The sequence below is a fragment of the Buteo buteo genome, chromosome 3 (genome assembly GCF_964188355.1).
Source record: "Buteo buteo chromosome 3, bButBut1.hap1.1, whole genome shotgun sequence".
Taxonomy (NCBI): domain Eukaryota; kingdom Metazoa; phylum Chordata; class Aves; order Accipitriformes; family Accipitridae; genus Buteo; species Buteo buteo.
This window is the reverse complement of record NC_134173.1, coordinates 52,621,848-52,637,060: the sequence shown is the minus strand read 5'-3', so window position 1 is coordinate 52,637,060 and position 15,213 is coordinate 52,621,848. Positions and strand designations below refer to the sequence as shown.

The 15,213-nt window shown below is 38.9% G+C and overlaps 1 protein-coding gene across 2 annotated transcripts in view; it reads left to right on the top strand.

The window, feature by feature from the left end:
- The window catches only part of RAD54B (RAD54 homolog B), a 72,014-nt gene that overhangs the window by 32,241 nt on the left and 24,560 nt on the right, over positions 1 to 15,213 (top strand). For both annotated transcript variants that reach the window (XM_075023605.1, XM_075023606.1), the window contains 2 exons: positions 10,824 to 11,024; positions 14,190 to 14,477. In XM_075023605.1, the coding sequence (XP_074879706.1) occupies positions 10,824 to 11,024; positions 14,190 to 14,477 (489 nt within the window). The remainder of the gene's footprint in view (positions 1 to 10,823; positions 11,025 to 14,189; positions 14,478 to 15,213) is intronic.

The following is a 15,213-nucleotide window of genomic DNA, read 5'->3' as shown; positions in this document are numbered from 1 at the left end:
CCTTGAATGAAAGCAAGAAAATGTGTCCCTAGTTTTGCTGCTAACAGGCCAGGTAGCCTCAGTGAGGAAGCCACTTTTTTTAGATCCACAGAGGGTGACAGATGACAGCAAGGATCTCAAGCACAACTGCTCTTCTTTCAGGGCAGTAAGGATTTCAAATCACTTGAACTATACAGCTGGATAGGCACAGATCTTCTGCGAAAAGTTGAAGACCAGCAATAGCCTGGAAAATATGCTTTGTAGCTCTGATTCAGAGTACTGCGTAGTGTGTGCACAGGTGAGGGTTGAATTAAGCTTGCTTAGGGAAGTTAGCCATTGTTGTTATAATTATTTCTGCTAGATAAAATTTGTTCCTTTCTGAAGAGGTTTTTTTATATAACTGTATGTACTAATTTGCTGTAGTTGAGTTTTGAAAATACACAGTTCCTAAGTCAACTTCCAATATGGTACTAAAGATGTTTTTCAACAGTCCAGAAATTAAATATATTCTTATATATTTCATATACTTTAGCTCTGAAGATACAGTGGGCATCTGTAAAGATTGTTTTTAGATGAAATACCATAGAGTTAAATTTGATCTTGTTTTAAATCTCATCCTTCTCTGATGAGTATGCACACATACATATGTACATGTACACACACACATGCACAAACCAAGTAAGATACGCATATGGTAAGTTGGTAAGAAGAGCTGCACATGCTGCAGAGGCTTTCAAGCGACATCAAGGGTCAAAGCAGTCCCTTGGGAATAGCAAGTGGACCCAGTCTGCTGATGGAAAGCTGCCACATTTCCATGTCTTCTAGCATTTCCTTATGTAAGTGGTCAGCTCAGGACCAAAAATAGGCAGGGTTGACATAAAGTAGACTCTGTTTAAGGCATCCTGAATTTACAGCTCCCTGCATGGAGTCATCTTATCAATTTGCATTGGAATTTCTATGCAATTTAAGTTTTATTCAATTTTCTTACATCCAGAACCAGCAAAGGCAGCACAGTAAGCATTGCTTTCCTGCACAAGGATGAATTTCTCCTCTTCCCTCCTCCCTCACCTTCCCTGTTCCAGTTTTGTTTTCCTAGTAGGAATTACAACTAGAGCTATAGGTTTTTGTGCTTGGGCCATAAATATTACTTTTCTGCTTGGACTACTGAATGGATTACATTTATGTACATCAAAGTTATGTAACTTGATTTGGAAAGATTACTCTTTCCAAATATTTCGTCAGCCACTCTGCAAGAAATCATTGCTGCATAACACATGAAAATTCTCAAAAATATGACTCATCTTTTGTGTGCCTCTTTCCAGGGTAATGTCATAAATTTTAAACAATCCTGTTTAAATAATTTAGGATAGGAATGTATTGTTTTTCATGCTTATGACAGTGGGCATAAGATTTATTGATTTTTTTTATTTCAAGGACTCATTATTATAATCCAGGGAAATCAAAGATGGCCATTAACAAACACAAACAGTACATTAAAAATGTTTTTCCTTCCAATATGTGCTAAACCAGATGTTAATACGAAGGAAATGTAATCTTAATAAATCCCTTTCTGCCTGCTTGCTTTTTGTTACAGATCTAAAAGTCTTTGCATTTTAGGAATGGAGATTTTGTACAGCACGGAAATACAGTTTTGTTTTTAATAAAAAACAGTAGAAGTAATAGCAAATGCTTAAGAGAATACCAAACTATATATTTTCAAAGTACCACATATGGATTTAGCTGTGTACCTTCAATTAACATTTAAACACAAAAGGATGCATACTTACATCTCTGCAAGCCGCTTCAAAAATTGACTGCTTTTTGAGATGGCTACAATTAGCCCGTGATTGTGTAATAGTCTACTAACTATTTCTTTAGTAATTTGGATTTTTTGGTAATTTAAATATTTGGAATTTTTCCACTTATATCCCATTTAGACTATCATTTATTGCAATAACGTTGAATATTTACAGAACCCAAGGATAGATGTTGCTTTCTGACCTGACTTTTGCATGTATTTTTTTTGAAGTAAAAGAGCCTTTACTTGACAAATTAATCAAAACAACTTTCAGTGTGGATGGCAGCATTAAGAAGTGTAGTAAACAGTCAAGTTGGATGGCATTTGACTGGTTCCAATGTTTTACGGAGCTGATCTGGCTCACTGCACCGAATGATGCCTGCAGCCTTTCAGAATTCTCAATGATGATGCTTTTTCCTTTGATAATAGGACTTGCACATCTATTTCTGTGGGCTTGACAGAAGCTTTCAGCTTAGTTCATTAAATTTTTACAGTGGAAGCTGGAGTCTGTTGGATTTTTAGACAGTTGAGAGGTTTAGGAAGAATCGTTTTCTACTATGGAGCTGTAATTTTGAAGGTATATGCTCTCCATCCTCCCTTCTCTGCAGTTCATACCCTAAGAGGTAAATGTTTCATTGAACGGTGATGAGAGGATTGTTCCTACTTGTTCAATTTAAGTACAACTACCATCTCTATTATTGTATATGGAATGTTCCTATTTGAAAAGAAAATAAAGGTTACAAACTCAAGTACCCAAAAACTTGCAAATATGCACAACCTGAATCCAGCCTTCTCATGCTGTTGGGTATAGTAATTAATTACATGATTACGGATTATATTTCTATAGGCTTCCTTGCCAATTTCAGTTCACAGACTGGGCTGTGTCCACTTAGTGAGCCACTATTCAGTATTTTCTTTCCACCTCTTTGTGCAGTTATAGACTTATGCCTTGTTTTCAGCACACTATTCAAACTATTTTGAATTAATTAGCAAATGTTTTTTTCTCTGGTGCCCATCATGATAGTATCTGAGTGCTTCACAGATGCAATTACGTTTTACAACATCCTTGTGAGATAAGAGGTTGGTATAATCTCCACTTTGTTGGAGATAATGTAGGAGTTGAGGCACAGAGAGAATAAAAACGAAAAGCCCTGTTACTGCTGAAGGTGCAGACTGAATCACCTAGCACTGCATTATCGCAGTGCTTTAGTATACCGTACAGTTAATCTTTCCAAACCACAACTTCCATTTGCACCTGTGAGTGTTCACTATTACTACAAATGAGACTGAATCACAAGTCAGGCGCTCAGACAAATGTTTACTGCTGAAAAGTTGGGGTTAAGTTACTTTCCTTATACCACAGAGGAACTCTAGAAGACATGCAAGTAAAATCCAATTCTCTAAGGCACTATTCAGCTTATCTGACCACAGGGGTGGACTTTCTCTTCTTGCAGTGTCGGCCTCCTTCATCACACCCTTTTTGCAGTTTGCAACAAAGCAGCTGAGGGATCACATTGGCAGCAGCAGCCTCTTTTATCCTGCTCTTGCCGAGCAGTTCAGTTCTCTGCTCTGAATGAGCAAGAGGTCCCACGGCAAGGTAGTGCAGCATGCTTTCTGTAAAGACTTTATCGTTAATGCATATGCACAATGGGGCAGATCAGGTCACTGAACGGTCTTATTTTTGACATCTCCAAACTTTGGTCGACTTCACAATCTTAAAATTTTCACTTAGTGGAAGCTGGGGTTTGGGGAATGGGGTGGGTGTATGATGTAGTTTTCTACCATGGGGTTGTAGATATTAATCTTTTGGCTTTTAGAGCAAATTAACATTTCTAAACAGATTATTCCATATAATTTGATATTTTCATCTGTGTAAGACAGGCAAGGTTGCAACTCTTATTTTTACCCTTTGGGATAATAAAGTGAATGACTGCATTAGGAGGTCACTGAATTCAGTGTAGACCGTTAATATAGTGGCATGCAGTGTTTTGCCCAGTGAGTTTTGCATGTGTTCGCTGACAGCAGAGAAACTGAAAGACTGAAAATTTTTAAGTTGAAGAGCAGAAGGTACCAAAGGGACTTGGGGGTAAACGATACAATGATCCAAGCTTTAGTTCCTGCTTTGCCTTCACTGACTTGTCCACTAGGAATTATTTGCCTGATTCTGGGTCTTCCACCAGTCCTAAACTCAGACTTGATTTTGGTTTCTCGCAGGGTATGATCAGTCAGATGGATCCAGTTCAAAAGCTTAATTACCTCCATCTCTTACGTTGCACCTAAATCTTCCCTTGCTGTCCTCCCCCAGCCCTACCTACATGGAGAGCAGCTGCTGGATCCTGTTCTGTAAAATTTTATGGAACAGCATAATAATTATAGTAGTTTTATGTTGACTACCTCTAAGACTGACTTGGTGGTCTTAAAATTTGAATTAGTGAAAAAGTTAAACTAGAAGGATGGGGGAAGAGGAGTGGGCCCTGTTTACCAGGAGGCTGGGTTGCTCTGAGTGTCGTTCTGGACTCATCTGCTTGACATCTTTTATGTTGCAATGCTGTGTTGTCCTTAGCTGGTTTCTTCCACAGTCGCTTCTCACTTTATTTTCCCTGTCACTGTCTAATCAGCTTCTGTTCTCATTTCATCCTCCCAAGTCTTCCCTTGATTTGATGGTTTCCAGCCATATGTTTTTTAGTGAACCTTGAATTTTAAGGGAGAGAGATAAGGGGCAGTAAGTTTTTCTTTCCCCAGTTCCTGCTCAGAAAATCCCAACTGTCTCTCTCTGCTGCTTGACTCTTATACTAGACTCCAGTCCCAGTCTGCCTGTTATTTTCCCCATCCCTTCTCCTAAAATAATCTGTTGTCTTCCTATTCTTTTTACTCCCTGCTTGGTTTCTAGCCTTTCCCGGGTGTGCTCTGATTCCAGCTCTGATTTACAGTCTTTTACCCAGTTGTCAGTTTTCTACCTGTTTAACATCAGCCTTCCTTTCCAGTGGTAGTCTTTCTTTTCAGGCTTCTCCCAAGCTGTTCTTCTCTGTAGCTGGTCCTTGTCCCCTCTGCCATCTTTCCCTGGTTGGTGTCAGGAGGGGAGATGATGTCTCTGAAGGAGAGGGACCAGGAGAAATTCCCTGCTGGCGTGCTTGGAAGAGACCGGGCTTTGGTCCGAGCAGTGAGAGCTGTGACTACAGAGAAAGCTATTCTCAGCCTCAGTTAGAGCATGTCCAGTTTGTAATCCTCAGGAAATTAAGCTGCAGAGAATGTGCAAACTGCATTTATTTCCAAGAGCTTTTCAGGAATGGAAAAAGTTTTACCCCAGCCAAAAGAAAAAAGAAGCACTATGGTCCCCCCAAATTTTGAGATTCTTCTCCAGAGGATTGAGTTATTAGAGCTTCTACAAGGAGTAATAATTTATTGCGACTAAAACTTTATTAATCTGTGATTTTTGTTCTCATAAACAGTGAGTTTTTATGGACATTGTCCATATGGACATTGTGTGTGTGTGTGAATATGTGTGCTTAAACTAAGACAGCTAGCATGGAAGATGTCGTATGGACTGATGAAGGCCTGGCAAAGTTATCAGCTATGTAAAGTAAGATCTACTCATGGAGGTTCCCATACTAATGCACGCTCAGGAATCTAGAGGCTAGTTTGATTGTAGTTTCAGATGAAAGCTATGCATGTGAAGTGACTGAAGCCTGAGCCATCACCATCTTTGACACAGATGTTTACAAATATTAAAACATATTTGATCATTTGCATTTTTGTTTAAAGATAATTTTGGATGTAAACCAAAGTGTTTTTCAAAGAAAATGTTCCTGCTTGAAATATCAGTCTTTAGGTGAGTTTGCTAACAATGCTGATATGTGTGCGATGAATTACATATACATTTTCTGCTTGAAAGAGGGGTACAAAGCACTGGGTTGTAGTCAAGCGACTCTGAGATGTAATCCCAGCTGTCATTGATTCCTGTGGTTTCAGGGCAAGTCAGCTCGACTCTTGCTGATTGCACTCCTCATAAAAGTCTCACAGAAGTGCTGTGACAAGAGTTATTACATATTTCTCCATCTTTGAGGCACACTAATATACATTTACATGTTAGCTTAGTATTAAGTTTATCATTAGACTGAAATTGCTTTGCAAATGAAGGATGATGCTATCTCTGTCTCATATTTCTTTAAATATTCTTGGGATATCTTGGGAGTGTTTAACATACAGATCTTTCATATGCAACAGGACATTTAACTACTATGTAAACATCTGTTCTCTAAATGTTATGAATTAATTTGATTAAGGAACTTTTTGATTACTTCCTTTGCTCAGAAGACAGAGATGATGCTGGCTCTGTGGAGCAGATTGATGGCACGCATGCAGAGTGGCTGCAGAGGCTGCAGGAGAGCACTGCCATCGAGTTTTGGCTGTGATTTATTCAGAGCCCAAATCTCCTTTTACCTCAGTCCAGATTTTTTGCTCCCTCCCTCTTTTTTTTAATTATTTCTCAGCACTATAGGGCACAACTTGAATCAAAGTTGTTTTCTTTAAATTTTAATTTTTGCATTGCAACAGTGCTTTTTATTTAGAAGATTCAGAGCATCTGAGGGTAAACTCCCCGTTGTTTCATACATGCTTACATACAAGTTCAGGTACGGAGATGTCAGGTAACTTGACAGGTCCCATGGTTTCAAAATCACCCCAACCTAACAGTAGCTGCCACAAAAAAAGGGGCAGCCTCCCAGTCTCCTTGTTCCAAACCACACATATCCCTTCCCTGTATTGACTGTAGTTGCTGATGGGATTCATTGAACTGGCTTGCCTGCAGCTGGTGGATGAGAGGCAGAGGGGACAGGGAAGGAGAGGTGAGCTCATGGGCTTTGGCAGCAGCCTGCAGTTGGATGGGGTTAAGCCATCCATTAAACCACACCTCAGGCCGAGGTGTCCAGTGCCCCGCTCACTGGAGCATGCTGCACTCCTTACCGTAACGCATACTTACAGTGCTGCAAGCTACGGTGTACAGTCTACTGAGAACGCAGGTTTGCATTACCTTTTGTGGTCTTTCATAATGAAGCTGTTTTCTTGGTGCATTGGGAGTAACCTAACGCACTTAATCGATGCATTTTCTCTAAATCCTGCTCATCAGAAACTGGTTAAACTAGTTTGCCATTGGAATGCTCCCCTGTCCCCTCTCCTGGATCCCATCCCACTTTCTGTAAATCATCACCTTCCTCAGGCAGCTGAAACTTTTCCTCGTATCAACTAGGCTATGTTTTATATCTTGAAACTTTAAGCCCTTGCTTTCTCAACCAGAGAGAGAAAGCTTTTTTTATTTGTGGAAGCTTTTCAAAGCCTTATTAGCCATGTCTTTAAAGTTCCCAAGTCCTTCATTCTGGGAGGAAAGACATGCCACTTGCTAGAGTTTCTTCATGGTTAAGAAAACCGCACTGCCAGGCTGGGCAGTTTGCTGTTTGGGAGAGAAATGAGTGGGCATGATTTCCTGATCTTTCTCATACTGTGGTGTACACATAGTTCCTGTTACTTATTATTTTCAGTCCAAACTGATTAACAGCAGAGCTCAGAATTTACAATTGCAGTTTATCTTCTAGGGTCTCAGCAAACCCAGCTGTGTTTAAGATACTGTCTAAGGTCAGTGCAGCAAGGGTTTTACTGTGGAAACCATTGCTCTCTATACCCCTGTATCTAAGACTGAACTTAGTCCCTGTGCATACCATACTAGTCTCGCTTCAGTTCCTGAAAAGTTCCTGACAGTGTATTTATCAAATTTGGATATTCTTCTACTGCACTGGAATAAATCTTTGAAGTTAAATAGGTGTGATGCTGACTACAAACAAAAATGACAAAAAGAAGGTTGAATGCAAGTACCTGATCAGCACTGTTGGTGAACAGGTTAAAGTTTTCTATTCAAGGGAATTCTATGTAAGATAATTTTGAGAGGATGTAATGATTTTTGCATTAAAATGCTTAATTTTTATAAAAGAAATACACCTTAACACTTTTATCTGAAACTATCCTGTAGTTATAGGTAAAAGGAGAATACTTTATGTACCATAGAAAGAAATCGTTATTGGATATTTTTATAAACAAGAAATCATGGTAATTCAGAAGACAAATTGAGGGATGAAATCTGAGCATGGCAGAGGCTGTTGTTTTTCAGTTTTCCTGTAGGAACATGGTAGTATTATATGGAATATTGGTGCTGGTTTGCTTCTTACGGGGGGCAGGTTGCTTTGGAAATCCTTTTTGGCGAAAGTCACTATTACAAAACGTTAGCAGTTTCTAGCTCTGTTTCTAAATTATTGGTTTTCTTATTATTTTAAATGAAGTAGGGATAAGAAGAGTTTGAAGAATTGATATTGACCTGAAAGTTAATCTACTGGTTGGATTCAGATAGCACCGTGCAGGACTCCCTGAGTAAAAGCAGTGACCATAAAACAGATCTCAGGGGTCACCAAACTCATGTGGGAGGTCAGCGGAGGAGACAAGGAGGTGGTCATTTGTTTATGGATGGCCATCCTTCAAGCGAGAAGAAGAAGGTTCTGCAATGAAATCTCCAGTTTTTGCAGTAACAGTTACTTAAAATCTTAATATGAGGAAAGAAGTTGCTGATTAAACGAAGAGAATCAGTTTGAAAAGCAAAGAGAAAACAGTCTTGTATTTATATTGTTGAATCAGTTTACAGTTAGAAACTCAATACAGAATCAAATTAGTCCTTTGTATTTTTAGCAGTGTACAGGTTTTCTCCCCCCGCCCCTCCTTCACTCCTCCAAATCTTATCACTTGTGATTGCTGAAGATCCAATAGAGCTAATGTACCTTTTGCAAATCTGCAAGGATTTTTTCTTGCTGTCTGGCTCATTTCCCAGGTTTCATCTGCAAAGAATCCCCTACATTTCAAAAAGAGATGCTCTGTTCTTTTTTCTCATCCTTCTGCGGTATGCCAGTGTTCAGTAGCTGCTCTGTTACCCCTTGGAGATGGGGGCATCTGTCACATGAAACACTACAGATGTTGGCTAATGCCCTGAAGAAACATCCACCTATGGAAAATCCTATCTACGTTAGGCTCTGTGTTAGCATAGAGTTCTATACAGACAGTAAAACTTTCAGAGACCTTTGGGAAGAAAATTCTATTCAATAAATATAGCATTTTTCATTTTGATAGTATATTTTTAGTAAACGCTAGTCTGAAAAATTGCACTCATTTTAGGCATGTAACTTAAGAGTGTTTTGCAGTTTTAAGAATGTGTAGACTTGATGTAGAAGTGATAAAGTTGCCTCTTTATTGGACTATTATTGTGAGAAAAAGTTTACTCTTGCCACTTCTCCTTTAAATACCAGCACACTTGGAAATTGGAATGGTTAGTCTGTGGCATAAGCACTTTTTTGTAACAGATTTGTATGGTGTAGAATCCCAGATGGAATCAAAGGAGCAAACCGATTTAAGCCTTTAACCAGCATGCAAGGGTATTTTAATGAAAATTAGTCTGATTCTCCCTTTGAAGCTGTGCATGTGCTGAAAAGGAATGCTACAGATACTCCTTTAGGTAATGCTGGGGACTTATCTACCATTACTTATGTCAGATTGCTAACACTTGAAAGCATGTGTTTATTCTTAATCGATATTATAATCAACTGCTGTCTGTTCTATTATGATTTCTTAACCTTATTAACCTAAGTACTTCCTATTAATATTTACATCCGTGACACTTATAATTAGGTAACTGCTGCCAAATCTAAATCAATCTAAGCCTAATAACATTTGAGTTGCTGCAAACTGAAGAGATGGTCTCTTTCAGGATTTGCACAATTACTTGTTTTTAAAGAATATAAGGAAAGGAGTTGAAATAATCTTTTGCATTATTACAGTTATGGTTATTCTGCCACTTAGTACTAATGACTTCAGCTGCAGGTCTGGTTACTGGCCTCCTTTGCTCCCTTTCCTGAGTTCTGTGTTCCTATCCTTGCTTCCAGAACATTGCCCAGCACCAGGACCCTGTTTTCATTTTCTCCTATGTTTGCTTCCCTTTTGTTTTTTTCCAGTCTTCCCTTCTATTCTTTCTCCACTCTTGTCATCTTGTATGTCAAATCAGGAGCTATCTTACTAATGTACTGTCCTGGTTTTGGCTGGGATAGTGTTAATTTTCTTTCTAGTAGCTGGTATAGTGTTATGTTTTGGATTCAGTATGAGAATAGTGTGGATAACACACTGGTGGTTTTAGCTGTTGCTAAATAATGTTTAGTCTAAAGTCAAGGATTTTTCATCTTCTCATGCCCAGCCAGCAAGAAGGCTGGAGGGGCACAAGAAGCTGGGAGGGGACACAGCCAGGGCAGCTGACCCAAACTGGCCAGAGGGTTATTCCACACCATGTGATGTCATGCCCAGTATATAAACTGGGAGGAGTTGGCTGGGAAGGGTGGATCACTGTTCAGGGACTGACTGGGCATCGGTCAGCGAGTGGTGACCAATCGCATTGTGTATCACTTGTTTTGTATATTCCAATTCTTTTCTTCTTGTTATTATTGTCATTTTATTACTGTTATTATTATCATTATTATTGTCTTCCTTTTTTGTCCTATTAAACTGTTCTTATCTCAACCCACCAGTTTTACATTTTTTTTCCCAGATTCTGTCCCCCATCCTACTGGGTGGGGGGAAATGAGTGAGCAGCTGTGTGGTGCTTAGTCGGTGGTTGCGGTTAAACCACGATAGTCCTTTTTGGTGCCCAATGTGGGGCACAAAGGGTTGTGATAATGACAGATCTGACCAGAACATGTTAAAATGAATTTGTTACAAACATTCATTGTATTAGTTTAATAGTAATGTGCTTTTCCAAAAACAATTTCATGATTCCTTTTTCAGGATGAGTCCTTATGTGCTGTTCTGTCTCAGTCCAAACCTAACCATAAGTGGCCCAGGACAGGAAGTACACTACTTTGTTTATATGAGATGAATGCATAGATTGTCCTTGATTTGTTTGAAATGCAAATGACTGTACACTTCATCAAGAGGACCTGAGATATTCTTTGTTATTTTATTTCCCTTTTAGATGCACTGTATTTGCCAACATTAGGGGCAGCAAAGGAAGAAGCAGCTCAGGAAGAACCTGACTGCCTTGAGAAATATTTCAGTGTTGTGTGGTGTAAGGCATCAAAGAAAAAGCACAAGAAGTGGGAAGGCGATGCTGTTCTTATTACAAAAGGAAAGTCAGTAATATTGAAAGATATGGAAGGCAAAGACATTGGAAGAGGTACTGTAGATTTGCATACTTGTGTAAGTGAACAACTAGCTTAAAATTATTGTGCTTTGATTAACAGAGACACAGCTTTTTAGATAATGTAGAATTCTCCATACCAATGTCGACCACAGGATGAAAAACTAGTGGGTTTTGGGGGGGAGAAGGAGACGGAAAGAAAGCTTTATATTTCTTACATATAAGGCAGATGCATGGGGGAGGCTGAATAACATTATTCACAGAAACACCAAATGCTAGTCCAAGGAGAGGATCTGGAAATGAACGGCTGTACTAATTCAGCGGAGATGCCAAATGAGGGATGATGAGTAGTTGATTTCGGTTGCTCACATAATGCATTAGAGAAGGTGTTAGAATTAGGGAAAGATACACAGATAAGTTTCTTGTAGATATTCCAGTCAGTAGTACGGCAACTGGGAATGTCAGAGGTTGGATCTGTACTTTTCAGCCAAACAGCTAAAAATACTATCTTTGTTGGAAAGACAGGCGAACAGCAACATTTTCCAGCCCAGCCAAAGTCAACTGTGTAGCAATTTTTAGTCTTGTAGTTTTAGCAGCAGCTGCTGCTGTTAAGACACAGTTTGGGTTGATATCAGAGTTAAAAATAAGACTTGCAAACTATAGGCTGCAGTCAACTTGAAGCAGTAATTTTTTATTGAAAGCAAAGCAAGAATTAACTTTGCTAACTGAGCCAAAGATATTTTGTAAGGGAGTAGGATTGGACAGTGTTGCTACAAAATATAATCTGATTAATTTTAGGGCTGAGATGTCTTGTCTGCTCTTATGTTACAGTCATGACATTGTGAGCCTTGTTAGGACCAGGCAGTTTTGATTTGCAAATCAGTCTGTGACTTAGAAGTTAATTTGCATTTATTTATAGCAAAGCAATATATGTACAGACTTGCTTGTTTTTGAAAAAGGCAGAGAGAAAGAGAGTAATGCTTGGAATGCATCAGCCACCACCCTGTTGTTCTTGTGTTTTTTTTCAAGTCATGTCTTCTTGAATTAGCAGAAAACACAATAGAAAAAGGAATATTCTGATTTTTGCTAGTAAAAGTCTTTTTGCTGTGTTTGATGGTGTCAGGGAGCACAATGATACCAGTGTCATTGGTGTTAACTTGCCCATTCGGAGTTGCTTTCAATAGTTGTTGATTCCAGGAAAATCATAAATTGACCAATTTAAGCAGCATTTCTGCAATTATTCTACAAGGCCATTGAGTGAGAAGGAAAAGTTCGGTAGTGGTGCTTACCTCCAAAATTGTATTTAATACTAGGAAGTTTACAGTGAATGTGAATGACCATCCAGAATTATTATTTTTAAATGGGAAGAAAAGGGCAAAGGAAGATTTTTTTTTTATTATTATTATTATAATTATTATTATTCTTTTTTTAGGCATACCAGGGCTGCATCTAAGAAGGGGCATGGAAACCTAAAACCAACACAGGCTGTAGCTTGTTTTCGAGGCAGCAGAACATGTTGCTTTTCTCCCCTGCAAATGTCCTAATTCCTTAGTAATGTATTACAAAGAATTTAGGAAGTGCTTTCTTGTAATTTGCTGTATGTTATAGAAACAGTTATTTCTGGTAGCTGCGTAAACGTTTGACCTTTATAGGTTTGCTTTTTGCCTTTCCTAAGTTCCCAGATACCCTTAAAGCCCATCCTGCCTTAGAATTAGACTCTTCAGGCTGGAATCCAAAAGATCCTGTACAAGGATACACCTGTGTTCAGTATGCTCAGCCTGAAGCTATGCTGAGATAATAACACAAAACAAAAATGCAGAGCAAAAGAGAGGTCATAAATGCCCTCCCCAGGCACCTCGTTTGGGAAGGCACGTGCATTCTCCTGTGTTCAGGCATCTTCAGCTCTTTCCTGGAAGCAAGTGGTGTTCTTTCAAGAACGAAACAAGGTTCGCCGTGTGCTTTTTGAATACATTTAGAGGAGGGGAAGAAAACCACCTCCCCTTCCTTTTTACCCAGGCTATTTTTCAACACTTGCTTTGACTGTGAAACACCTCAGCAAGTTTAGTCTCTTACAAGAATTCGTATCCAGATCTTTACCTTCCAACCTTCCACATTCCTAGAAGTGGGAGACATGAGCTTTGCAAACAGCTCCCAGCAGTCTTTATATGTAGTGTTTGTTGGATAAAATATGTGTAAAACCTTTGGAGGCTTTGCCTCTTTCGCAGGTAAGTGCTTTAACTGCTGGTCTACACAGTCATGCTTTTTATTTTTTTGGCCCAACTAAGGATCCAAGCCTGTTTATCCAAAGTGGCACAAATTCAACAATTGGGGTAAAGAACGTGCCTGATTCTAATTCTGAGGTACGGATGTGGCTTTGACCTCTTTGAGTTAAGAAAATAAATTATATATGTCTCCTGTTTCTTATGTGAGAGCTTCAATAACTAGAATGCTATTTAAAAGAAGGAACCACCACTCTTCCCTACATATTTATCGTAAAAGAAAGTGGCAGCTGTAGCTGTATTTTGTAATGAGACTGATGGTATGTGGTAGCTGCTCTGAGAATGCCCACCTGATGGACTCCCTGAGGGGACATAGAAAAATGCATCACATCCCTGGTAGGTTTTTGAACGAACAAACTATTGAGCTGATTGATAAATCCTGGCAATAATCAGAGCATATATGTTCCAGAGCATGTGTAGAAGTAAAGATTTCAGATGCATTTGAATCCTTAATTGTAAAAAGCTAATTTAGAATGATTTTAAAAGTAGACTATTCTGTTTAGATCAATAGCAAGAGGAGCTAGTGGTGTTCTTGTTGAAAAGGAAGGAAAAAGGACCTAGAATGGTCATTAGTTTTGAGCAAGTTCAAAAATAAGGCAAGCTGCTAGATTTTATGACACAGGGCTGTTTTTTTAAAAATTCCCTTAAATGGATATCTGACATTCAGTAGAATCAATTGTAGATGAGGATGATTGAATATTTGCTCACATATTCCACTATCTCATTCTGATTATTAGCACTCAAGTTTCAATCTGTATTAAGGAGGGAAAGGCTTTATGAGTTCCTGTGTGTAAAAATTCAAATGCTTAGGAATCAAATACCTGTTCACAGTTTTGTTTTTGCTTCCTGCAGATGAGTACTGGTGTTAAGGAAGTAGTATTTGCTGTGTTGTCCTAACTGATAAATTTTTACATTCTTTTAGGTACTGGATATAAATCTAAAGAGCTAGACAGTCTTGGTGAAGGTCAAACACTGATGGTTGGAGGAAAAGAAATTGAAGTGATGGGTGTAATTTCAGCAGATGACTTCAGCAGTGGCAGGTGTTTTCAGGCTGGAATAGGGACACATGACACAGTCCCAACTGCTTTTTCTCAAACTAATATGAAACCATTCTGTAAACCATTCAAAAGTGTCTCTCAGCCCAATACTAAAGAGAATATACTCAAAGATTCTCAAAGCTACAAACCTCGCCATGATCCAAATGCTTCAAGTAAGATTCAGATTTTTAAGTTTCTTTAAGCATCCTGTGGCTCTTAAAAAAAATGTTGAATGTGTAACCAAAATTTTCATGTTCCCCATGTATTACTGAAGTATTTCTGACATACAGGCCTAGTGTTTCTATCAATACCATGTTCGGATTTTATCATGCGGGTATCTAACAAGTGGAATACTCTGCACTGCATAAAGTTCCCCATAGTTGTTACAGATGGCTGTAAAAACAAGTTAGAGTGGTTTCTGAGAATTTTGCCAAGAAAAATGAGTTTATTGATCAGAGAAACAGTCTGACACATGCTAGAAGTTCTAGATGAGTTCCAGCTTCCTGCTGGGGTCAGTGAAGCACTGACATAATATGGCAGCACAGTAATTACAGTGGAGGATCAGTAATAGAGAGGTTAAGCTTGATTCAAAGAATTGCTCCTGACAGTGCTTGATCCTTCACAGCCAGCGAGTGTAACTACACTGCCCAAACTCATTTTATTTTGGAATAAAAGTTTCGTGTTGTAATGCTAGAAGTACCATGTGCTGAAGAGCCATGGGAGTTCACAAATTGTGTAGAAACAGGCTGCTTAAGCAGTTGTGTAAGAGGGATCCTGTAAACAGGATAGCTGCAGGGAGTGGCATTGCTTATTGAAATAAGAAGTACTCTTTTGTCTGTCAATAACCAACCATTTAGGAGCTATGTTCTGCTGATGGCTTTATCTTTTGGGTGGAAGACAAAAATGAAT